We start from the raw sequence: 26,574 nt of genomic DNA, 5'->3' as shown, positions 1-26,574 counted from the left end.
TTGGAGAACTGATATCTTTATGAGACCAAGTCTTCCAGTCCATTAATATGCTATATCTTTATTTACTTAGGGCTTCTTTAATGGCTTTCAGTACACTTGTGTAATTTTTCCATTGTAAATCTTGTACAATTCTTAATATATTTATTCCTAGATATATTTGTTGTTGCTTTTATAAATCATATTTTAAAGATTTTATTTTCTACCTTTTTCTTGCATGGTGGTTAGAAATGCAATTAATTTTTATACTTTGATTTTTGTATATAGCAACTATTCCATAATAATTTATCTGTGAATTCTTTGGAGTTTTCTACATAAGACAGTTATCATCTGCAAAGAATTATGGTTTTATTTCTTCCTTTTCAATCTTATACCTTTTCTTCAACCTTTTTCTTGCCCCAGTGTTCTGCCTAGAATCTCCAGTGTAATGTCAAACCATTGTGATGATGGTAGGCACTTTTACCATTGTTCAGTGTTAAACACAATGTTTTACTTCCTCACCATTAAGTATGATGTTTGCTGAAGTCTTTTTCTTAAATTTATAGTTCCTTTCTAATCCTAGTTTGCTAAGAGCTTTTATTGTGAATGGATGTTGACTTTTATTAAGCATCTTTCTATATCTATTGATATAATCGTATGATTTTCTCCTTTATTCTCCTGTGTGGTGAATTCCACTGGTTGATTTTTCTGATGTTAAACCAACCTTGCATTCCTGAGATAAACCCAACCTGGTCATCTAGTATTATCATTTTTAAACATGCCTATATTTGATTTACTAATATTTTGCATAGTGATTTTGCTTCTATTTTGTTATGTATTATATATATAACAAAATAGAATATATTATATATACACACACATGCACACACACACACACACACATACATACATACACATGCATACACACACACCCCTGCCAGATCTCTGTGTCAAAATATTGTTAACCCATAAAATGATTTGGAGTTTTTCCTCTTTCTATCCTACCTTTGTTTTTGGTGTTCTGCAGTTTCACTGTCATATATCTAGTTGTGGATATTTTTGTATTCATCCTATTTGATATCATTAAGCTTCTTGAATCTATGGATTGCATCTTTCATCAGTTTGGGAAAATTTTTAGCCATTGTCATTTCGACTGTTGTCTCTCCTGTATTCTCTCTCTTTTCTGCTTCTGGAAGTCTGACAAGGCATGTTAATGTTTCTCACTCTATCTTCTTTGATTCTTAACTTCTATCATTTTCTCTCATTCTGTTCGATAATTATCTGTTCAGTTATGTCTAACCTCCATTAAGTCATTCACTGGAGATTTATTTTAATTTCAAATATCATTATTTTTAGTTTATAAAGTCCCATTTAGCTTTTTTCAGGTGCTTTTTGAGGTAATTTTATAATCTCTTGCTCCTTACATATATTTAAGTTATTTAAATATGTTAAACACATTTATTTTATATTCTGTGTCTGTGAATCTCAGTATATGAAATCTTCGCAAGTTTCACTCTGTTGTCTGTTGTTTCTCACCTCTTGCCCCAAGAACCATGTTTCTTTCTTTGTTTTGTAATTTTTGACTATGTGGTTAGAATCATAAACTTTGTCTGTGGGAATTCCTTGAGACCTGGGTAGAAGCTGGTGTGTTTGCTTCTGCTCAGTGCCTGGGGGCATTACCAGCCAGAAACCTCTTCAGACTAAATTCTCAGTATGAAGGTTTCAAACCACCCAAGTAATCTGAAGGCTTAAAACCCATGTGAAGACAGATTTAGCATGATGGAGTCTCAGGGGAAGTTTTCTGTTTGCTGTTCACTCAGTGTCAAGGTCTGAGATAAACAATCAGCCTCGAGATCTACCCAGAGGGTAGCAGTGCTATATGAGAAGGATGGTAGGCTTATTTCTAGTTCATCCTCACACTAAGGGTGCAGCCTTAACTAGCTCAGCTTTGTTCAGGGGTGTCATCGAGAGACCCTAACTTTGGTGGACCCTGACCTTTGTCTCCTTCTCCCTCTTCTCCACAAGGCCCTGAAAACCAAAGCTCTACTTCACCAGTTTTTAAAAATGCACTCAAGGCCAAAGCCAGCTTCATGCTCTGAATCACATTTTGTATCTCTACATTGCCTGGGTTTTAGACTCTGAGAATTCTTACTATACTAGTCTTCTCAGGCTTCCATAACAAAATATAATAGACTGGGTGGCTTTAACAAGGGACAGTTATTTTCTCACAGTTATAGAGGCTAGAAGTCTATGATCAAGATGCCAGCAAATTTGGTTTCTGGTGAGGACTCTTCCCAGCTCATAGACAGCCTCCTTCTCACTGTGTCCTCACATGGCCTTTCCTCTGTGCACATTCAGAGAGAAACTTTCTGGTATCTCCTCCCCTCTTTTGAGGACACCAAACCCATTGGATTAAAGCTCCACCCTTATTACTTCATTTAACCCTAATCACCTTCCTAAAGGCCCCATCTCCAAATACCATCACATTGAGGGTTTGGATTTCAACATATGAATTTTAGGGGGATATAATCAAGTTCATAACACTTACTAACTTGTAAAAAGCTTTTTTTTTCTTTTTAAATTTTACTCAACATTCTAAAATTGTTTGCTCAGGAGTGCCTAGGACCATAATACTTGGAACACTGGAAACAGATTAGCTCTGCAAGGCATTTTACAAAGAAAGATTCATATTTTATCAAACCACTTGATGATGAACCTAGTCAATGGAGAAGGATGTTTCAGCCACATGAGGGTGGAAATGGAGGCTAAACCAGAAGAAGGACCTACTACCATGAAGTTATTAAGTTGCTGACTGGAGGACTCTTTCTTGGGCATTGTTAAAAATGCTTATCTCTGTTTGCTTTTGAATCTAAAGGTGGGGTACAGGAGGAAGTGTAGGTAAGGTGTGAGAAGTTTCTGAGAAACAATTTGATTTGCCCTCAGAAGGCCTAGCCTTGGCTCGTGTGTGGAAGTCAATGGCCCCATATTGGTCACTACCCCACATGCCCTGCAGGAGGTCACTCCAACCTGGGTTCCTGAAGCCAGCCCCTCTGAAGGACACTCCCTCAGAGTCAAGTTGTTCAGAAGGGTGTTCTTAGAAGCTTCATGGGTTCTTACTGGGTTTCAGGTAGTGCTAGGGGAGCCCAGAAAGGCTGAAGGGAGTTCCTTACTGACACCACCCAGGAAGACAGCCAGGGAGCATACAGTGCCGAAAGGAGGGTGTAAGAGTAGAAACTCAAGATCTTAGACTGAAGACTCGGAGCTGCCTTCCTGCAAATAGCAGGGAAAATGCATAGTGTGTTCCTACCCCTGTTCACTGGCCCACAGGAGAGATTCAAGTGTGCCCAAGGACTGCTTGTCTGGTCACTTTGGGAACATCTCCTTCAGCAAAAATCACAGCCTCTCCAAGTTCACAGTATTTTTTATGAGATGAGCATTTATTCGTTCATTGACCATGATATGATCTCTGTCCTGCACAGAAGCATGCACATAGGAGAGAAGTCATGTAAGTAAATGTAAAGCTAGAGTTTGGATAAGTGCTAATGGAGATGAGTCTAGAGTGCGATGGGAAAATCTAGGAAGGAGCCGCCACCTGGAAGGTCAGGGAACTTTTCACAGAGGAGATGACATTTGAACAGGGTCTTGAAGGATAAGTAGGCTTAGAAATGAATATTTCAGAGTGGATACATGTGCAGAGGCACCAAGGTTTGGAACAGTCTCTTAGAACTGAAAATAATTCAACATGCCTATATCAAGATACGGCTGGAAAGGTCAGCAAGATTTAGATCATGGTGAACACACATGCTTGGTAGAAAGGCTTGAGTTTTATCCTGAAACAGATTTTTAAGGGTAGAAGTGTTAGGCTGTTGGTAATAACAATAATAGCTATCTCTCATTGTATGCCTGTCATGTGCCAAGAACTGAGCTAGGCCTTCTGTGTAAATGACTTTCTTTCATTCTCTTCATAGCACAATTAATTAGGTTTTAAAAAGACCCATTTGATGGATGAAAAAACTGAATCGTGGACAGGTTGAAGGTTAAGAAACTTACTCATAGCACATAACCAGGAAATAAGTGGCAGCACTGAGATTTAAACCCAGTCTTCCTGGGTCTATTGCCCATGAACTTCAGTAGCTATGCTGTGCTACTGGATGGAACAAGGTGTCAGAATAGATGGGAGGGGCTGGGACTGGTAGCACTGGGATCAGCCTTGGGAAGGATGAGGGCCATTCTCTCTTCTGAACCAGAGCAATAGGAGGAAGGTCTGAATTTTTGAAAGATTACTCTGGCATCAGTAGAGCTATTAGAGAGGGATACTGGGGAGAGTGAGACCCGTTAGGAAGCTGAAGCAGTTACCCAAGTAAGAAATCTGGGGTCATCAACCAAGGCTTTGGAAACATGAAGGGGGAGACAGATTTAAGAGGAATTTAGGGAATGGGATGGGACTTGATGGCTGATTGGGCGTGACATGGAGGAAGAAGGAGAGGTCTCATTCAACATTGTGTCCCTAGTGACCACCATAATGCCTGGTATATAGTAGGCACTCAGTAAACATTTATTCAATGAACAAATAGATGATGACTCAGTGTTTTCTGACGTGGACCAATCTGTGACTTTAAAAGGAAATACAAGAAGAGGAACAAGCTTGGCAGCAGTCAAGAGGGAAGCATGTGCATTTGAAGTGCCTGCATTTCATCCAATGACATTTGGATACACTGGTTGGAAACTGGATAAATCTGGGTTCAAGAGAGAGATTTGGGGGTCATTTCATCAACACACAGTTGGGAACAGAAGTGTAAGGAATGGATAACCCTTCTTGGAGAGAGCAAAGAGAATGAAAAGACTTAGAATGGATCTGGGAACACAATCCTTACAGATGAAGGAGATCCAGTGAAAGAAACAGAGAAGGAGCAGTCAACGTGGTAGGAGGGAAATCAAGCTGCAAAAGCAGGAAGAGTTTCCAACCAGGATATGTCTAATAATGGCAACGCTGAGAATCGTCTTGTTGGAAAAGGACTGGAAAGAGACTGTTGGCTTTGGTCTTGGAAGAAGACCTTTCAGTGGAGCTTTGGGGGGCAGAAACAGCAGTGGGATGGGAGTGAATGGATGGGGAGGGGGGGATGCTCAAGAGGCCAGACGTAGACAGCCTTTTTGACTTCATTGTGAAGTGAGGGAAGGAGAAAGGGCACATGAGGGAGGTCAGGTGGACAGAAAGCTTTGGGCTACTTAGGGTGTTTGTTTAGGATATTGGGATTTTGAGCCCTTTTGTAGGCTGTGGGCAAAAGAAGCACAGAGAAAGAGAACGAAGATGTAGGAGAAAGAGGATGGTGAGTGAAGGATCTGGAGTGAGTGAGAGGCATATTAGACTGAGAATGCAGGGCCTCCTTTCACAATGAGCAGGTGAAGAAAAATGCTGTCATGAGAAGGAGCTGAGAGGTTTGCCCGCAGGAGTGTAGAGCAGGTCTCCTTATAATCATGGAATGATTACACATCCCTAGTACCCGTATGTGTGTGGGCATAAGGACCCTTCCTGCCATTTCATCCCCCTTGTAGGACCTCTCCTGGTTGAGCTTGAGAGGGAGCTGGGAATGTTTCAGTGACTAGGGCCTCCAAGGGCAATTGGAAGGTCCAAACAAGACCCAAAAATGGTCTGACATGGGAATGGCCGAGAGCCTACGTCAAGATGCCAGCCTTGATTGAGCACCATGGGCTGTGCTGCTCTGCACTGTGGGAACAAGAACTGACAGTCTCATTGCAGAGGCAGGTGAAGGGTATGTCTCTCCTCGATAAACAAAGAATAAAACAATTAAAACCACCTTGGTCCATCCTCCCGGAAGCATCCTCCCGGAAGCTGGGCAGATTCAGGGAAAAGAGAGAAGGCGGCTCAGAGCAAGTGATGCTGGCCTACTAGGTACACAGCTCTGCATTCTCCCTTTGATTGGGATGGTCTGGAGAAATGCGAGCCCCGTCTTGGCCAGATGGGCTATCTTAGTTTTTGTAGTCATTCTGCCCACAATCACATTTCCCAAATTTGGTCAATCATCAGAAATACCTGGAGAATGTTTAAAGACACAAATCCCAAAGCTCTTTCCTCAAAGGTCTGATTCAGTGGGTCTGAGATGGGAACCTGGAACCTACATTTTTTTTTTCTTTGTGGTACGCGGGCCTCTCACTGTTGTGGCCCCTCCCGTTGCGGAGCACAGGCTCCAGACTCGCAGGCTCAGCGGCCATGGCTCACAGGCCCAGCCGCTCCGCGGCATGTGGGATCTTCCCGGACCGGGGCACGAACCCGTGTCCCCTGCATCGGCAGGCAGACTCTCAACCACTGCGCCACCAGGGAAGCCCGGAACCTACATTTTTAAAGAGCATCCTGGTGGTTCTGACCAACCTGGCGTATGTGATAAATAACAACCCCCTTCTCTCCCAGCAAAGCACACAAGGCCCTCCTGCCCACCCCCCCTCAGGCAGCCCTGGCTTCAGCCACACTGAACTCCTGGTTCAGACACAGCTGGCCCTTTAAGAGCTCTGTCCAGCACATCCTATCCCAGTGTGCCTTCCCTTCTCCTCCAGGCAAATCCCTACCCATCTTTGAGACACAGTTCAGATCCCTGCTCTTCAGACAAGACTTCCTAACTCCACCAGGTCTTAGTCCTGCCTCTGTTCCTCCAGCACTTCATCAGCCCCTTCCGTTTGCATGCAAGTTACATTGCACTGTGTTGGGAATCTCTTTCCTCCATAGCTCATGCGAGCCCCCAAAGCAGGAGTGGCATTTTGTTTATCTCTCCTGCAGTTAGCACAGTGCCCGGCACAGAGGAGGAGCTCAGCAGATGTTTGACTACTTAACAACTGACGGAAGAGACCTATCTCTGGGTCAGGTAGCTCCTCAGGTAGGGCCCCGCCCATGCTGGGCCCCAGAGCCTCCTCCTATTAGGACCTCTCAGCTCAGCCTCAGGAAAGATGTAGCTGATGAAATTTCCGTAGTCAGGACTGAAACCCAGACCTGAGTCGGTGCCCCCTACCGGCGCACATCTGCCTTTCCTTTACAGCTTCTCCGTATGAACTCAAGACATAGGAGTCAATTTGCATATGATCCTTGCTGGATTTGATCAGGACAGTTAATCCACCTGTGCTAGAAAAGAAGTAAAAGGCAGGCAGGAGAGAAAGAGAGATATGGGAGGGAGAGGGATGAGGATGCAAAGGAGAAGGAGGGGGCCTGGAAGGGGGAGGGAGAGGAAAGCAGATTTTATGAACTTCAAAGCCAAAGGTAACAGCGTTTTGATTACTCACTCCCTGGGGATTATCAGTGTCACTCTTCCCTTTGTAGATCTGAAGAACAGAGAAATACCTCTCCAGCCAGCAATGACTCTCTCGTGCAAATGTCAGGCAGCCATGTGTTGGCCCTTTCGTTCACTCACTTATTCACTGAGCAAACATTCACTCTTGCACTCTCTGTGCTGCGCCCCATGCAAGATGCTGGCTGGTGATGAGAGAGGTTTTCCCTAAATTCCCCCACAGCTCATTCCTCACACCTGGGCGGCTCTAGAGGGACTCTTCCATGGCCTCTTCCAAGTCCTGACCCTGATCCCTTTCCTTTTTACAGTTGTTTTCAGTTCCCGGTGTATTTTGGCATTCCTCTTCCCCTAGAGCTGGCCGTGGCCTGTTCCCACACACCCCCCTCTATTCGTGAAGACAAGGCCTGCTCCCTCCTCTAGCCGGGATTTTGTGCCCCTCGCATTTGCCCCATCCCCGTGTTCCTCTGATTTCAGCACTCGTCACACTGCGCTGTGTTTCGCATATACCCGTGTGTCTCCCCTTCTAGACTGTGAGGTCTCAGGGCAATGGCCATGTTTGTCTTCCTCTGTTGCCTCTCCAAAGCCCAGCACCTGGCAAAAGGACGTATTAACTGTTGAGTGAATAATTGAATGAATGAATCCATCAACCAATGAGTGAATGAATGGATGAAGGGCTTACTACTCTCAGAGCCGGCAAAATTAAACCTGAGGTAGTGACCAAAGTTCCAGAACCTCTGAAAGTTCTCAATCTCTGCCCCTGGGCTTTCTTTCCCAACCTCCTCCAAAACCTTCCTTAAAGGTGCTGGAGGCCTCTCTGCTTGAACTCCTGAGGGTTCAGAGCAGCCCTTCCACCACACTCCCCTCAGCCCCACCCCAAGAGCCAGTTCTCCAGCCCTGCCCTGGGCCCTCAGCAAGACCCAGGCAGGAGTCACCATGCAGGCTGTGCCCAGGGAAAGGGTGTTCCCTTCCTTTCATGGAGCTAATAGTCAGGCTGTTCGCAGCATTAGTATCCCGAGGCGGGGGGTTGGGGGAAGCCAAAGTCAGCCCTCAGGAGCTCAGAGAAGTGCTCTGAGGAGGAATAGGGAAGCAGGCCTGGAGCTGAGGGCTGTGGAGGGAGCTCTGACTCACTGGGAAGGGGCAGGGGCAGGCCATGGAAAGCCTAGGGTTTCCATGCCAAGAAGCGGAACTTTCTCCTGAGGCTCAAGAGTTGATAAACTTTTCTGTGGTGATGAAAGCCTTTCTTCAGAACCCATAGTCATTAGGTTCTGATCGGCTGTGAGTTGCAGAAAACTCCTCCACAGAAGCTTAAACAAAACACTGATTATTTTCTCCATAACCCAAAGGTCCAGAAGTGAAGACTCCAGGGCTGGTTTAGTAGTTTTCTCAGTGTCTTGAGCACCTCCTATTTTTCCCTCTGCCATGCTTTGCATGTGGCTCTTGTCCTCATGATCACAAGAAGGCTGCTTCACCTCTATCCTCACATTTGTATTCCAGGAAAGCAAGGAGAAAGGTGGGAAAATGCCCTGAGGACTCCTCAGCTCATGTCTCATTGCCCAGAATCCTGTCACTTCACTATCCTTAGCTCTGAGGTTAGCCAGGTATATTGCCACACTCCAAACAAAGCCAGCGTTCTATTAAGTATGGGTAAATGGTGGGAGGAACATTGAGTGAACCACTATGTCTGTCACAGAGTCCCAATCATGAACTAGATCAAAAGGAACTGCTTTGGTTGGAGCAAGGCCCTGCCCACTCTGGCTCTTTTCCCACCTTTGTTTGTGCCCCCTTAGTACCTTTGTAGAACCCCGGGGTGCCTGGGAACTCAATTTGAAAACCATTGCTCTAGGCCACAGGTCAGCAAACCTTCTGTAAAGAGCCAGATCATAAATAATTTATGCTTTGAGGACCATGTAAGGTTTTTATTGCACATTCTTCTTTGTAGTGGTTTATGTATTTTTTAACCCTTTAAAAAAGTAAGAACACTTCTTAACTCAAGGGGCCAAACAAAAATGGGCCACAGGCCTGATTTGGCCCAAGGACCATAGTTATCCAACCCCAGCTCTAAGGGGTCGTGGGGCACAGAGTGAAGGATGGGCAGCAGAGGCCAGAGCCCAGCTAGGAGGCAGTTATAGACATGCAGTCACTGGACAAAACAATCTCAGTCTAGATCTCTTGGGACTCCAGCTTCCCAAAATATGCCTGAGAGCTGTCAGATCCTCTGGAGCCTCACTGAGACCTTGGGCACAGGCTGGCAGGACTGGGATCCCTGTCCTTCGGCTGGTCCTGGATGGTGCTCAGGAAACAAGGAATGTCCTCTGGGCCCAGGGTGGGCACCCTCCATGGTCCCACTCCCATTGCCCACAATTCTCCAGAAAGGCGGCTGTGTGCTGAGGGGTACAGTCTCCAGGATTCCCTCCCCCACCCGCTCTCTGCAATGAACACAGACTCAGGCTCCCCTAAGCCCTCGTCCCGCTCCTGGGCCCTGGACCAACCTCCTGGCAGGTCTCTCTGCCTCCAGCCCTCCCTCCATGCTGAGTTATAGCTTTCCCCCCATCTTCACCCTCAAATCCAGACTGCTTGCTCTGGCCTGCCAGGCAAAATGCAGACTCAGCCATGCTGCTCACCCCTCCCCGCTGACCCCTCGGCTGCCCTCCTTGCTCCTTGTTCCCCTGTTCACTGCTCAGAGCATCTCCGGGACGGAGCCCACACCCTTCTCCATCCTGCGGGTCCCTGCACACCCACCTCCTCCATGCGGCCGCCTTTCATCTCTCCCTCCTTTGCCATCCTCCAATACTCACCATCTGCACTGTGCACTGGGCATTTAGATTCTGCTGTAGATTGTAGGACAAGTGAGATAACTTATGGGAAGCAGCTAGCTCGGTGCTTGGCACAAGGCAGGTGCTCAGTAGTCATGTCCTAGTTCGGGGTTTGTTTATTCATTTACCTAATGGGTGCAACTGGGTGTCTGAGCTGTATATACACGTGCCTCTTTAATCATGTCTATTTCATGTGCTGCCACCCTCCTGCCTTAGAAAGACACTTTGCCAGCTTGATTTATCTGCATGTTAGTTAATGAATCATTATAGGATCCTGTCTTTAAAGAAAGGCCAAAGAGAAGAGCGATAAAAACATGAAAGCACCAGTACACTGTGCACTGGGGGCCCACCCCATAGCTTCAACATTGTGTATGTTGTGCTGTCTGCTTGGTGTAATTAATTAGCTCCCATGTTAGGGTCAGACACTCTAAAATGCAGCTCACATCAATGGTTCTCTAATCAGTGATGTGAATCATTTTATGGCTCTGGGTTCTGGCCTTCAAAGCAATGTTTTCCCATCGTAGACATAGTAATCCCATGCTCTGTCTTTTGGCGGTGGCTTCGTGAGTGGGGGCTGGCTGGAAGGGGTGACAGTGGTGAGAATGTACAGGCAGGACCCTGACTCCCTGCAGAGGCCAGGCCCCTGGGTCTGCAGAAGGCACAACTGGCCTTGGAGTATTTTATGAGCAAGTGTTAACTGAGCTGCTGGGATACAGAAAATGAGCTTAGGGAAGACTGAGAGGATAAGTCGTGGTCCCTACCTTGTGGACCGGAGACCTCCCTGGGATGCTATGAGGCAGTCGAGCACAGTGGTAAGGGCCTGGCCTCTGGCTGCCTGATGAGTCCCAGTTCTACCACTTAGCTGTGTGATCTTAGGCGAGTCGCCTAATGTCTCTGTGCCTGGGCTTTCCCATTTGTAAAATGGAGGTATTCATAGTGGCTGTTGTGAGTCTTACATGAGTTGATATATGTAAAGTGCTCAGAACAGAGTCGAGTACATTATAGGTGTCAGCTCTTGTAGTGACAAAATCTCTCAAGAGAAGATCAAAGGGAAGATCAAAACCTGTGATTAAGTGTCTCAAAGAATCTTCTAGACCAGAGGTCGGCAAACTACCACCTTTGGGCCAAATCCAGTTCATTGTTTGTTTTCGTAAACTACGTTTTATTGGAACACAGCCATGGCCATTCGTACACATATCAATGTACACGGATTATGGCTACATGGATGTATGAAGCTGTGGCTGCATTCATGCTACAACAGCAAAGGTGGGTCATTGCAACAGACATCATATGGGATGCACAGGGGCAAATATTTACTACCTGACCCTTTACAGGAATAGTCTGCCGACCTTTGTTCTCGATGATAGCTCCTGTGAGGGGTCCAAGAGCCTGGAGATAAGTCCAGGAAACGTTTGGACTTATTCAGCATTGTCTATTCAGCATTGTCTGAGCCCGTGGCATGTGCCTGGCACACTGACAAGCGACAGGCGCTGGTGGTTCAGAGGCCATGAGACCTGGCCCCTGCCCTCCAGGAAGTTCATGGTGTAGTGGAAGACCAGATAAACAGATCAGTCGCAGTACAGCAGGTAAGTCCTGACACGGAGAGGAGAGGAAGGGCAATCAGGGAGCACTTGGACAAGAGCTCAAGGATGCGGAGACGTTGCTAGGGAAACTGCGGGCGAGGGAGGGGACTGTGCAAACCGGGGTCGTGAATGGGCCGATGTGAGGGGAGACCACACAGGTCCTGCGGTGGGAGGGCAGAGGGGAGCAGGTGCCGAGGGCCCCTCCTTGCGTACTGGGCTAGGAAATGGCGACATCATTATGTAGGGCAGGACTGGGGAGGGTAAGAGATGGGAAGGCGATTCCAGCCTAAGCAGATGGTGATGATGGGTCATCAGGGAACATGGAGGCGAGTTTGCCTGCTCGGTGGGAAAACAAGAGGGGGCTAAGGCTTCCCCACTCACTGTAGGTTGCTCACTGTAATATGTGTCTATGTAGCCAACAAGGATTTTTATCAGTAGGGTCTAGTATTTTTGTCGAAACTATCTGAGAGCCCCAAGCAGGAATGCTTTCCTCACTCTACTTGCATACCACCGGTGACGGGCTGCTCACTACCTCTGAATGCAGTCCCTTTCATTGTGGGACAGTTCTGACAGTCACAGAGTTGGGTCTCAGTGCCTCGTCATCTCCACGTTTGCCCTTGGAGCCAGCCAGGGTTACCGCTGCTCCTGCCTCTGCCCCTGAGTCTCTCTTCTCCAAGGTCAGTACCCCCAGTTCCTCCATCCCGTTTTCTAACAGGCCCCAACTGCTGCCTGCTAAGGGCCCACATCTTCCCTCACCCACACTGTTGTACAGCCCCGACATCGGTCTGTTTTCCACCAGCCCTCAATGCTATTGCTCCTAAAACAAAAGTCTCATGCCGTACATTTTCTTACAACTCTTCCGTGATTCCCCCTTGTCTTTAGGACAAAGCCTAAATCCTTAGCATGACAGACAGCCCTTCCTAACCTGGCTCCTCCCACTTCTCTGGCGTCACCACCCTCTGCTTCCCTCTCAGTCATACAACTCCATATCTACTCGCCCCAGCACCTGCTTCTCCCTCTGCCTGGATCACTTTCCTTTCCTTCTCCATTTAGCAGACCCCAGTCCATCTCCCAAACTCAGCCTGGGCTTCATTTCCTCCAGGAAGCCTCCTCCAGCCTCCTTCCAGCCAATGGCACCCGTCCTCCCTGTCCTGTCTGTCCACGCTCACGGCTTCTCGCCGTGAGTCCCGTGCCCAGGCAGAGGGCACTGCACAGGCGGTACCGGGCTCAGGCACAAGTGCAGCAGCCGTTTCCTTCTGAGGCACCTGAAGGCACGCTGGGGTGAGGCTCTGCTGGGCTGTTTGGTTTGGACAGAGGAAGCCTGCACCACTAGGAAAAACTATCCATGGGAATTCTCTACTCCTTGAGTGACAGAATAGAAAACAAAGAAGCACTTGCAGCCTCCCTACTGGGAGACTGAAGATCTTTATTGGATTGAAACCAGCCTGAAACAGGCAAAAAGTGGCCCAGACAAGATGTTAGGGGAGGGGACTCTGTGTGTTCTGTCTTCACGAACGGCACTGTCACCCACCACCCAATTGCCCAAGCCGGGAAGCTGCAGGTCTTCCCAGACTCCCTCTCTCCCTCAGTCCCCACATCCATCCAGTCACAAAGCCCTAAAGACTGCAGGACCATCTCTCTCTTGCGTCTCCACTGTGTGGCCCTCCTGCATCGCTCACCTAACTGCCACTGAAGCCTCGAATCAGCCCCACCGGCTCTGGCCTCTCTCCTGCCATGTCAGTTTCCACACGAGCAGCCAGACCCATGTTCTTCTCCAACACCTGATTGTCCCCGTCACCCACTGTTTAAAACTCTCCTGCCTCTCCTCCCTCAGGATAAAGCCCAGCTCTTCGGGGCAGGGGAGGCTATGAGGCCCTTTGGACCTCGCTCCAGGCAGATGTCTCAAGTTCTGGACCTTCTGGAGCCACCTCCTTGCACAGAAGGCCCAACCATGTTGTCCCCCAGAATGAGGCAGCTGACGGCTATGCTCAGTTTGTGGACCTCCATTGATAGACACTGACCACTCCGGAATGTTCCATCTCTGCCACAGCTCAGGCCTTGTGCACTAGACCCCTGCCTCTCCCGTCATCCCCTTCTGACCCTGACAGTCTTCCAGAGCCTTCAGAACTCTCAGACCACCGCCCCCCCACGCCAATCACAAGCAGCCTCCCCGCCTCCCCCCACCATAGGCTAGCATCTGTCACCTGGGGTTCTGGTTATCAGTTTACTGTTCTGTCTCCCCGCTCACCCAGGGCAGGGACCGTGTGATGCTCACCACTGAAACCCTACCTCCTAGGCTGGCATGTGGTGTGAGTGCTTAGTAAATATTTGCAGCAGGCAGGACTAAAACAAGATAAAAGAATCTTGTCGAAAGCCCTTTCTTGGAACACTCATTTATTCGACAAATAAACAAACAAAGTGGATGGAGAAAAGCAGGCAGAGGAGAGGCCGAGGGAAATGTCTGCAGGTCCCTGAGGACCACATAGCTCAGAGTCCACATGTGGCCTGAAAATCTGCCTCCAGTTCCGTGAAGATTTCTGTGCATTTAAGCATGAAGGAAGAGTCTCATCCTCTCACAGCTGGCCAGATGTGCCTGGTGTTGCCATGACAGCCTCCAGAATTAGCCAGATGTACCATGATCATCTTTAGAAAACGTCAGGGGACCCCAGAGACTGTATGGCCCCAGAGAGAAAAAGTTCACACTCAAAAAGGTGGCATGGAAACGCTCAGTTTAGATTGAGGGTTGTGTGGGGTGGTGTCGCGGGCGCTCTGGGCATGGTGACGTGAAGATCCTTGCTGTCTTCAAGGCCATGGGAGTCTCTCCCGGCAGCCCCTGCCCTCTCCCTAACCCCTGCTCCCTCCCTAGGTGATCAAGCTGGCCTTCGAGGAGTTTGACCTGGAGAGGGGTTACGACACCCTGACGGTCGGGGACGGTGGTCAGGACGGGGACCAGAAGACCGTTCTCTACATGTGAGTGAAGTGGAGCACGTGGTGGGCAGGGCAGGAGCACGGGCACCTTGGCTGGGGGCGGGGGATGGGCTTGTCGAGTCCTGCTTGGTCCCCCTGACCCTACCCCCCTCCACCACGCTATGACAAGGAAAGGTGTCCTGCAGCACTGTCTCGGCAACAATCCTTCCGTCTCCCTCTGCTCCTACCAAGGAAAACAGAGACCTGGGCCAGAGTCTCGCTAGGAAGTCACAGGGCAAGTATACAGAAGGAACGGCCTCTCAGGGAGCAGGGGAAGTAGAGGTTTGCTGCGTGCGCCTGGAGCATTCCACTGGATGGTCTGCGTCTATGCAGACCCTGCTTCTGCCCCCAGGAGTTTTTCCTCAAGGCCACGTACATGTGTGGTGGTCTAACTTCAGACAGAGACAGTGGAAGTGTTTTGCTAATTTCCCTCCATGCTCATAACTGTCTGGGAAAAGGATGGTTTCAGAGAATTGGGACCACATTTTCTGAGGCCAGAAAGGCTGGTTTGACATGATCTAGTCACGGGAGAGGATGATGTCAGGCTCTCCTGGGTTCCATTACACTGGGTCTCAGCTCTTGGGGGCCATTTGGCTCCTCCTTCACCCACCATGATTAGCCTGACATGAAAGCAGGAGAATGCTCCTGTTCAGGGTGTGTGGCCCAGCGTTAGAGAGATAGACAGGCCTGACCTCATCCACCTCCCCTGCCAAGAAGGAGGGGAGATTTCACATATGTTGGGCACCTAGTATGTGCCCAGACACTGTGATGGGAACTTTCACATCAGTTATCTCATTTAATTCCCACAGCAGCCCTGTGAGGAAGGTGCTATTATACCCATTTAACAGGTGGAGAAACTGAGGCCCAAAGGGTGCAAAGATGGTTGGTGGCAGAACCAGCACTTGAATTCATGTCTTTTGATTTCCATCAAGGACAGCATCCCATGCCACACCCCCTCCCAACCACACTAACACCCTCTGATCTTAATGCTGAATAAAAAATGGCCATTCTGTAATAGCTGGCTTGTCCAGGAGCTGTTCTGTTCTGGGTGCTTCTCATACCTTCCTCACATCTACCTGGAATATCCTATTAGGGCAGTTGAATAACATTACCTACCATGTCGGGTGACATGGCTGGGACTTGGGATCTCTCAAGAGAAAGGAGTGGAATGTCAGCCTGAAGGGTATCCTCCTTGCTGCCTACTCTCCACTGTATTAATCAGAGTTCTCCGAAGAAACAACTAATAGGATGTGTATATAAAAAAAGAGATTTATTATAAGGAATCATTTTGTGTGATAATGGGGACCGACAAGTCCCAAGATCCGCAGGCTGAGTCAACAAGCTGGGGACCCAGGAGAGCTGATGATGTAGTTCTAGAGCAAAGGCAAGCAGGCTCAAGACCCAGGAAGAGCTGATGTTCAGTTCAAGTTCAGGGTGGGAAAAAAGCACTGTCCTAGCTGGAAGTCAGGCAGGCAGGAAGAATTCTCTTTTACTTGGTAGAGAGTCAGCCTTTTTGTTCTATTCAGTTCTTCAACTGATTGGATGAGGCCCACCTTCATTGGGGAGGGCAATCTGTTTTACTCAGTCTTCCAATTTAAATGTTAATCTCATCCAGAAACACCCTCACAGAAACACCCAGAATTATGCTCGGTCAGATATCTGGGCACTTTGTGGCCCAATCAGGTTGACACATGAATTACCCATCATACTCAACCCCTCCCCTCCTCTCTGTGCATCCCCATCACTCACCTGCCCTGGCATGCTGACCTGTGTGGTACATCAGTTCGATGTGTCCAAGAGGCCAGGATCCCACTCTGTCTCCCCCATGACTCCATTGTGCTCTGTCATAGAGAGAACCATAGAACAGCAGAGCTGAAAAGACTCTGGGGGATCATACATTTCAACCCCTCATTTATATGGAGTGAAAAAGCTCAGAGAGGCTCGACCATTTGCTCAAGGTCCCACAGCAAATGAATGGCAGATCCAGGGCTTGTACCCAGGTCTCTGGACCAGTCTAGTTTGAGTGAGATCCCAACAAGTTCTGCAGCAGCCCAGGGGCTCTCCCTCCACCCTCAGATCTCTTTAGGCCAACATCAATTTCAAAACTTCAGGGAAACACATGCAGAATCCTTGGGTTCCTTAGTTGTCATAATTGGGTCACACAGAGGAAGAGCAGAGGCCTTGGTCTTCACCCTTGCTCACCACCACCCTGGAGTCCATCCTTACTCTTTACAGAATGTCAGAGCCCCCAGCCCAGGGATGTCACACACACCAGGCTGGTGTATCCCAGGTGGTCTCTCCCCGCTCCACAGGCATGGTGCTCACAGAGAACTGATCACCTCTCTGCAGCCAATTCAACTGCCCTCCTCAAGCTTTGAGACCCCAGGGTAGAGCAGAGAGTAGGGTCCATTAATCCAACCACCCCCTCACAACCCCCTACACCCCATCTGCGCTGGCAGTTTGTCTGGTCTCAGAGAAAAAGGAAGCCAGGTTTCTTCTAGGAGCCCCAGGCTGTGCCGTGGACTCTGACTCTGACACTCCAGCAAGCTGACCTCAGGAAAGCCACTGTCTATTTTGCACCTCTGTCTTCTCATCTGTACAGTGGGGATAACACAACCTCTACCTCACTGGGCTACTGGGGACATTAAATAAGATAATGAAAGGGACATGGTCTGACTTGGGTAGGTGCCTGGTAAGTGTGAGTTGAATCAGAATCCTCTCCATGTCTAAACTCTCTTCTTCAGAAAGAGCGTTGCCCGGGGTGGTGGCTGTGCTTTAAGCCTCACTTCTCATGCTGGAGTGGAAAGAGGTGCCTCATTAAAAGGACTGGCTGGGTTCCGACTGGGGAAATGGGTTTCTGTCTGTGTCTTTTCTGCAATACAGTTCACATGAAAGACGGGAGGTTGCAGGGATGTAGACACCCCCTTGATTAGATCTGGCTCCAGCCATCCCTCCCCTGTGCAAGTGAGGACACAGATCTCTCTTCCAAGCCCTGGAGTCTGGGCAGGGGAGTCGTGGCTGAGATGCAAGCTCTGCCTGTGGCCGGAGGGGAGTGGTCCTGAGTCTCCCAGCACATGAGCACGTGCTGCCGGGCTCAGTGCCAGAAACACTGTGGGGCTCAGTACCTGCCCTGGTGGGCCTGGCACCTAGATGTTCCTTTAGATGTCATCAGTCACACCGTCATTCTCTTGGGGTGCCACAGTGGGGTGCACGCCTCTGAATCTTTCTCTCCTGACAGCCTGACAGGTACATCGGTCCCAGATCTCATTGTCAGCACCAACCATCAAATGTGGCTCCTCTTCCAGACCGACAGCAGTGGCAGCTCCCTGGGCTTCAAGGCTTCTTACGAAGGTAACTGCTGTTGGGGAGCCAATGAGTCAGATGCTTGGGGTCTGGTTTGGAGTCAACAAGCCCTGGGTTCGAATCCCGGCTCCGCCCTGCACTAGCTTCCTCTCCTTAGGCGTGTGATTCAACTTCTCTGAGTCCCAGCCTCCTTCTTTGTCCAGTGGGTCTCCTGGGCTGTTTTGAGGATTATCTGGGATCAATCACACACATCAGTTCCATCCTGGGTTCATACCTGGCTTGTGTAGACCTTTGAAAAGCCCCATAAACTTTCTGAGGCTTGCTTATTTTATAAAATCTTTAGACTGGAGACAGTAGCTTCCCAAGCTACCCTATTTGGGTGTCATAGTGATTAGTGACTATGTGCACAGGGCTAGGGACAGACACACACCGTTGGTGACCTGAGGAGGATGCAGACGCGGGTGACCTGCATCTCTTGGTGGGAACAGGCATTAAGGGAACGGCAAAGTCTGGGGTCCAAGAGATACCTTTACCATCACCCCTCCATGCACTGCCAAGCCTCCTGATGACTTCTAGTGCAGATCCTCACAGAAGGTGGAGCAGAGACCATCCCCTGAGCATTTGTGAAGACCCTGTTAGGTATCTGACCCTAGACCAACACTGGGGGAACAGATGCATCAGATCTAGTCCCTTGCTGCAAGGGGCCTGCGCTATCATGGTAAGACAGAGGAGAAAACAAATGAGCTGTTATTAAAGCAACATAATTGCAGCAAACAGAACCAATGGGAGCACAGAGAAGGGGCAGCCATCCTTTCTGGGGCATCGGGAAAAGCTTTATCGAGAAAGTGAGCTTTAAGTCTTTCAAATGACTAGAGAGACAGGAGGCAGTGGAGGGGGAGAGAAAGCATCCTTCCCCACCCCATTCGGAGACGTGATCTTTCTACACGGGACTATTTAGGGTCCAAAGGACTCTCACTCTGCTCAGTGTGACTCACACCCCCAGTGGACCAAGGGCTCTTCCTGTACCAGGACCTGGATTCTGTCACCAAACTGGGTACACAGGACATGTATTAGTGTCCTAGGGCTGCCCTAACGAAGCACCACAAACTGGATGGCTTCAACAACAGAAGTTTATTCTCTCACAGTTATGGAGGCTAGAAGTCTGAACTCAAGGTGTCAGGAGGGCCACACTCCCTCTGAGACTCTGGGTAGACTCCTTCCTTGCTTCTTTCTAGCCCCTGCTGGTGGCCAGCAGTCCTTAGCTTATAGCTGCATCATTCTCATCTCTGCCTCTGTGGTCACACGTCCCCGTGTGTCTCTCTCCTCTTCTCATAGGACACCAGTCATGTTGGATTAAGGGCTCACCATCTTAACTTGATTTTGTCTGCAAAGACCCTATTTCCAAATAAGGTCACATGCCCAGGGACCAGGGGTGAGGATTCAGCACATCTTTTTGGAGAATACGATTCAACTCATAATGGGAGGCTAGCCCTTATTTCCTGCAGGAACACTGTCAAACCATGATATGCCCACTGGGGTAAGGATGATGGATGTACTGTTCGAAGAGTAGGAAACATGCATCTAAGTGAGACAGGACAGCAGACAGAGAACACCTATTGGGTGACAACGTGCTAAGCTCAAATCCTGGTTCTGTCACTTTCCAGCTCCATGGTGAGTCAGGGAGCCTGTCTGGGGCTCTGTTTCTTCATCTGTGAAATGGAGATAATAATACACCTTCGGGCACAGGGCTTCTGTGAAGATTAAGTTTAGATAAAGAATGTGAACATTAAAATGTTGCAAATTACAAGGTAATTAGTGAGTAGTGAGTGAGTACTTAGGTAGTTAAGTGAATGGGCTCTTCTGGCACATAGTTATACATACGCATCTGTGAGGCAATGGAAAAAGCCCCAGACGAGAAATCAGGAGACCTTGATTCAGGCCCAAGCCCTGGCCCTCACTACTCTGGAAATGGGAATGGGTTTAGACTCAAAAGTTTCTAAGGTTTCCCCATTTCAGAACTTCTACCGATATTCAGCAGTGAATGTTTCCAGAAGTGGGGAGGAATGATTCTGTGCCATCCACATTCCCTAATCTTTCCATATCTTATTCATGGCTTGGATAAGACAAAAGTCACATGAGCTTGAGAGGGATGATGATACAGCAGTCAGCAAACAGCGTGCAGAAAGATCTGGATGGAGTGGAGTAATTGGCTAAATTACCAGAATAAGATGAAGTGGAAATAAATATGAAGTCCTGTTTGAAGTTTCAAAAATATTAGCTACTAGAATTTAGCCCAGGGAGTGAGTGTTGCTTTATTCTATTCTGATCAGGCATCAGAAAACTGGGCATAGACGTGGGGACCTCAGCTTGAGATGGATAAGGAGAGGACTTAAAGTCAAGCCTAGTGAGCAAGGTTAACAGCCCCCTGAATGTTTATTCAGGGGAAAGTGGACTCAGGGGAGACTTGAGAGCTGTGTCCAAATATTTGAAGGGCTGTTCTGTGGGAAAGAGGAATTAGGCTTGTTTGGTGTGATTTCATTGGAAAAGAAAGGGACACATCACTTGTTGAGAGCCTATTATGTGCCAGAAGCTGCGTGTTCATTGTCTCAGGGTTTTCAAACAGTGTCACACAAAGACCTGGGGTACCCTCGGTGACCACCAAGGTGGTGGGATAGGGGATGCCCAGCAGGGAGGCCTCTGACCCTGCCTCCATCTCCTCCTCTCCTCCTGGAAACCTTCTAAGAGGGGATTTGTAGCTAAGCACGAGTTTGAATAGTACCGCTTCATCTCACGCAGTGCTCACAGCTATGTGATGATGGCTGCTCTTCTGTAGAAGAGGAATCAGAGCCTCAGAGGATAAGTGACCTGCCCAGGGCCACACAGAAATGTGGGACCTGGCAGAGTCAAGATTCGACGCTGGGTCTCTGTAGCTTGAAAGCCCATGATTTTCTCTTATACTGGGAGCCTCCCGAAGTTACAGAATTTCAATTCCTTATAAAATCTTTATAGAAGCCGAAGCTTTGCCCCAGTCAAATGGGCCATGAGCCCAGTCAAATAAGTCATGAGCCTGGGTTCCTTGTTACTAGAGATTGGGATTAGGTCATTTGGCCATTTCACTCAGCCAGTATTGATTAAGCTCCTGTTATGTGACCAGAACGAGGCTAGGTACTGTGGCGACAATAGAAGACAACATAGACTTGGCCTAAAAGCATGCGCTGTGTGACTGCTGGTCACAGACTAGGTGTGGGCCGGACTTCTCCTCGGAACCATGACAAAATAGGAAGAGAGAAGAGAGTCTGGACGTTTCGACCCCTCACTAACCCACAGGGGCTACACGGGTTCTGTGCACAGAGGCAGCAGCTTCTGTGAAGATAGAACAGACTCTGGAATTGGACCAGAGCTGGTGAATCCCAGCTTGGCCCCAGCTGTGTGACCTCAGGCAAATTATACGGTCTCTCTGAACCTGAATTTCCCCACTCATAAAATGGAGGTAATAATGCCAACTATATGGCATTGCTGTGCAGTGTTATGAAATGAGATCACGAAGGCCCCTTGCACAGTGCCTGGCACAGAGGTGTTGTCCTCTGGGGGCTGAGAAAGTTCCGTGATGACCACTGCCCTCCACTCCGGGCTGTGCCCTCCTCTGCGGGCCACGTGGCTCCCTGCCTGTCCCCCAGGTGGCCCGTGGTTGCTCTGATAGCCCCGGTCCTTGGCCCCTGCCTCACCCTCACTCCCCAGACTGGCTGGGAAAGGAGGTGTTTCATGATAGCCACTGTGTAAAGTGTGAAGGCAGACATGGCAGAAGACAGACCCTGGTCACCAAGGGCCTCAAGGCCTCGTAAGGAGTTCGCACTTTGTTCAGCGGGAAGAAGAGCCTGGGAAGGGTTAAATGTCAGGATGGGCCTGCCTTTCCCTTCTTGTCCTTCCACCTTTGACCTTTGTTTGAGGGTGACACCCGTGGGTCTCACACCTTCATGGCGAGATGCCCTCTTCTGTGGAAGACGTGGGTGGTCAAGTTCCCTGAGGCCCCGATATGACTGTGCCCTTTTCCATCTGCTCTGGGCTTCTCTACCTGCAGCCTCTAGGTCCCCTCCACCCTCATAGCTACTCTCCCTAAGCTCTTGCATGGCTCCCCACTGCCCCCTCAGGGCACGCACTTCTCAGGCTCTCAGCTTTCATCCTCTTTTTCTAGAACCTTCCACCGTTGATCACATCTACTCCTATGACTTCAACCTCAGCCTGAGCCCTGGTGACTTTCAGATCTACTCCCCACTTGCATGTCAGTCTACCTGTGACACATCTTACATAGCTTACCCCTCAGACATCTCAAGCCCACCCCACCTGTCTTAGGCCTATTCTGGCTGCCATAACAAAATACCGTAGACTGGGATGCCTGAATAACAGGAATTTATTTTCTCACGATTCTGAAGGTTAGAAGTTCAAGATCAGGGCTCTGGCTGATTCGGTTTCTGGTCCGGGCTGTCTTCAGATGGCTGCCAGATGTCTTTCTGGCTTGCAGATGGCTGTCCTCTCACTGTATCCTCACGTGACCTTTTCTCGTTGTGTGCACATGGAGGGAGAAGAAGAGTGCAAGTGCGTTGTCTGTTCTTATAAGGACACTAATCCTATCAGATCAGGGCCCCACCCTAGGACTTTGTTTAACCTTTATTACTTCCTTAGAGGCCCCATCTCCAAATACAGCCACACTGGGGGTTAGGACTTCAACATCTGAATCTGGGGGAGACACAAATGTTCAGTGCATTAACACCATCCCAAACCAAGCTGTCCATCTCCGCCCCCACACCCCCTGCTCCCATGTCCCCATCCCAGTGAACAGCACCACCATCCACACCATCACTCAGCCTCATCTCCACCTCCTCCTTCTCCCTCTCCCACCTCTGACTCAGTCCCCAGATTCTGCCAGTTCTCCCTCTGCGGTGCCCCAGCTCCTCTGTCATTGACGTGGCTAGGCCCTCGTCACCTATCACCTGATGACCACACAGTACTCCTACCCAGCATCCCTGACTCCAGGCCCCTCCCCCAGCCCCACCCATCTGCCTCTTGCAGCTCAGTGATCTTCCTAGAATCCAAATCTGGCACAGTTCCCTGCTACTTAAAAAAAAACAAAAAAAAAACCAAAAAACTTTAATGACAACTTCTCACTGCTTTCAGGATAAAGCACAGTCATTCATGTGGCATCCAAGGCCCTCGATGATAATTCCAAGCCAAATTCTGGCTCCTATGAACCCATTCTAGGCAGATTACAGTTTATTAATCTATCTGGTCCTACAGGGCCTAGCCCAGTGCCTGGCACAATCAGGCACCCTTCCTCTACATCCTCTCAATCCCCTTTTGTCCCGCTTTACCACCTCCCAGCACTCAGGTGCCAAGAGCCCACATTCTTCACTGTCCCCATAGACTCTGGGGTCAGACAAACCCACTTTATAATCGAGTTCTGTCATTGGCTCTGTGTGTGATCTTCAGCCAATCCCTCCACATCCCTGAGCCTGAGTTTTCTCATCTGTGAAGAAGGGCTGATAAACATTCATCTCACAGGGGTCTTGCGAGGCTTCCGTGCAGTGAAGCCTCCAGCATGGGGCATGGCACACTCAGTTTAAAAGCCTGATCCCCTCCCCTGCTTCCCTAGTCCTGCAGCTCTTCTAACCTGCACTCATGGCCCAAAGCTTCAGAATTATCTCCACCCCCATCTTAGCCCTTCTTTTATCCCAGCTCCTGGGGAATTCCATGCAGGACAGACATCTTGGCTCAGGGATGGGAGGGTGGCCGGGATGCATGTGTTCCACAGGTGGCATGAGGCATTTGAAGGCAGAAACTCCCAGGCATACCTGGCCCCATCAGCATCAATACCTCATCTGCCCCTGTTCAGGTAGAGAAAAGCTTCCTTAGGGCAGGCAGATGACACTGCAGCATCATCACTGCCCCCCCACCACCACGCCCATTAAAAGTGTGAGGTCCTGGGTGGGAAAAGTTGAGGGATTTATTTCCCAGAAATACTTCTCATTATGCTTGTCACAATCCCAGGTCAGGGTGGGGGAGGGGCCTCCATCTCTGTCAGTATCTGAGTCTTTGGCACCTAGAAACTCAGGCCCCCTCCATGAGGGCAGCCAGCTGTAGGAAAGCATTCATATTTGCAATTGCTGTGCTTCCCAGCAGAATAAGAAATATTTAAGGAACAGGCAATTAGCACTTACCAGAAACATTATAAAATTACATACAACTTGCTAACAAGTTTTAGCGTCAATCTCGGAGTCTCTTCACTTCCTGACTTGGAGCCTGGAATCTGGCAGCCTAATGCTAAATCTCGGAGGCCGGCCTAAGGGAGGAAGGAGCTGGGACCCTCACCCTGGAGATATGGAGAAGCAGGGCGGTAGAGATCATGCAGAAAGGATGCCCAAGAGTCCAGGGGACTTGTGTTGGAAATAAGGTCACCTGTGTATTCAACATCATCTAGGCCCCTATTTTGTGTTACAGACACTGTTCAGACCACAAGGGGATACAAGGATAACAAGACATTCTGTGCCTTCACCCAAGTCTTAGTCTGTCTTCATTAGAGTCCAGGAAGTATGAGAAAATGGAGAAATATCAAGGAGGGGCAGCTAACCTTACTTGAGGGCATCAGGGAAGGCTCCCTGGAGGAGCTGGTGTCTGAAGCTAAGGCTCGTTTATAAGATGGAGAGGAGTTGGTCAACATCCCAGAGAGAACAGGTTGACCTAGAAAGCCTGATCCCCTGGTTGCCTAGGGTTGAAGCTAAAACTTCCACAGAATAAAGTTGGAGAGCAAGTAGGGGGAAGATGGCCAAGTCTAGCCTTCTGCAGGCGGTGCCTGCATCCCCTTCTCCAGAACTGAACTCTGGTGGTGGCACCAGGAGGCCTCCTGAAACAGATGGTGTTGGAGCTGAGCTTGAAAGGAGACCGAGGGCAGCAGCCCAGCATCCTGACTCTGCTCTTTTTTGGACCCTGCCTTTCCTCCAATCAGAGCGTTAAGCACGTGGCCATTTTCAGCCTCCAGTCTGCAATTTTCAGGACCTCTGTCTCTTCTTACTTTATCCCCATAAGCTCAGAGGCCCAAACTTTCCAACTTCAACCAGGAATGACACCAGGCATGTTCCTAAGATGCTCACTGAGGTTCCATGATACCCTTAAAGCTTCCTCAGGCACTGGGACCTAGAGGTTTGCTAGATACAGGCAGCAGCTACCCCTCTCAGGAAGGCCCAGTGGGACCCACGCTACACACGAGTCTTTCTTGGCCCCCGGGAGGCAGGGGTGCTAAGCAACAAAGGATACTGCACCTTTAAAATTTGGCAGGAAGTAATCTGTCAATGAGATATACTCTTTAAATACATGGGCTTTTGCAAATGGCAAGCTCCAGTTTGGAGCTGATACAGACAGCTTGGGGGCAACCTGGATGTTCTACATGTTTGTCTTCACCCCATATTCACCATATTCATCCCTGTTTCCCAACCTCCTTCGGTCTGTGACACACCCATGACAGTGTGGTGGAGGAAAGGGATGGGAGGGAGGAAAGAGGTGGGAGGGACGAATGTCACCCACTTCATCCACCCACATCTCCATCCCATTCGTGAAAACTGTGTGCAGAGATCGATGCACAGATTCCCAGAGATACACGTACAGCCGCCCTCTGTCGCTTGCCTGCTTGTGCCCTTCCCATCATCAGTAGAAATGTAGAGTGGGATGTGGTTACCAGGAAATCCATGAGATCCAGGCATACCCAGAGGTCGTCTTAATGCACCAAAGATGTCCTGGTCACTCATTAGGAGTCTGTGCTGGTTGAACAATTGGTCTGGAGGGCTCAGGATGCATAAGGCACTGCGCTTGGTTCTGGAGGTACAAAGAGCAGAAGGGGTGGGACCCCCGTGTATAAGGAGCTGATCCCGGCTCTTCACGGTCTCCCAGACCATCTCTCCAGCCTCATCTCCTTTCATCATCACATCCTGCCACATTGAACTTCTAACTATTCTCCAGAATTAAATAAATAAATAAATAAATAATTGTCCAAGGGGGCTGGGAGTGAGAGAGAGAGAGAGAGAGAGAGAGAGAGAGCTCCTAAGGCTGCCTGGGTGATTCAAGGGTACAGCCCCAAGGAAGCACTTGAGCTGACACTGAGAGATGATTCTTTGTCTAGTTGACAAGTGGGGGGTGTTCATTAGGAAGAGAGCACAGCAGGTACCAAGTTGGAGCTGCGTGAGAGCTGGCTGGGCTCTGCCAACAATGGGCCAATAATGACCTTGAGGAAACACCTCCTGGTTACTGGTTATGTGCCATGTGCTGGACATTTTTTTTTTTTTTTTTTTTTTTTGCAGTACGCGGGCCTCTCACTGTTGTGGCCTCTCCCGTTGCGGAGCACAGGCTCCAGACTTGTAGGCCCAGCGGCCATGGCTCACGGGCCTAGCTGCTCCGCAGTATGTGGGATCTTCCCGGACCGGGGCACGAACCCGTGTACCCTCCATCGGCAGGCAGACTCTCAACCACTGCGCCACCAAGGAAGCCCGTGCTGGACATTTTGACAGTTGTCTTGTATACATAAGCTCATTTAATCCTCCAAACAACCCTGCAAGGTAGCTGTTCTTATTACCATTTCTGTATTACAAGTGACAAAAC

The 26,574-nt window shown here is 49.1% G+C and overlaps 1 protein-coding gene across 1 annotated transcript in view; it reads left to right on the top strand.

The window, feature by feature from the left end:
- The window catches only part of CSMD2 (CUB and Sushi multiple domains 2), a 659,332-nt gene that overhangs the window by 351,187 nt on the left and 281,571 nt on the right, over positions 1-26,574 (top strand). The window contains exons 11-12 of the mRNA XM_082615655.1: positions 14,531-14,634; positions 17,870-17,982. Coding sequence (XP_082471781.1) covers positions 14,531-14,634; positions 17,870-17,982 — 217 coding nt within the window. The remainder of the gene's footprint in view (positions 1-14,530; positions 14,635-17,869; positions 17,983-26,574) is intronic.

Source organism: Mesoplodon mirus, assembly GCF_964341445.2.
Source record: "Mesoplodon mirus genome assembly, chromosome: 3".
Taxonomy (NCBI): Eukaryota; Metazoa; Chordata; class Mammalia; order Artiodactyla; family Ziphiidae; genus Mesoplodon; species Mesoplodon mirus.
The sequence above is the reverse complement of the archived record's forward strand: the minus strand, read 5'-3'. Positions and strand labels throughout refer to the sequence as shown.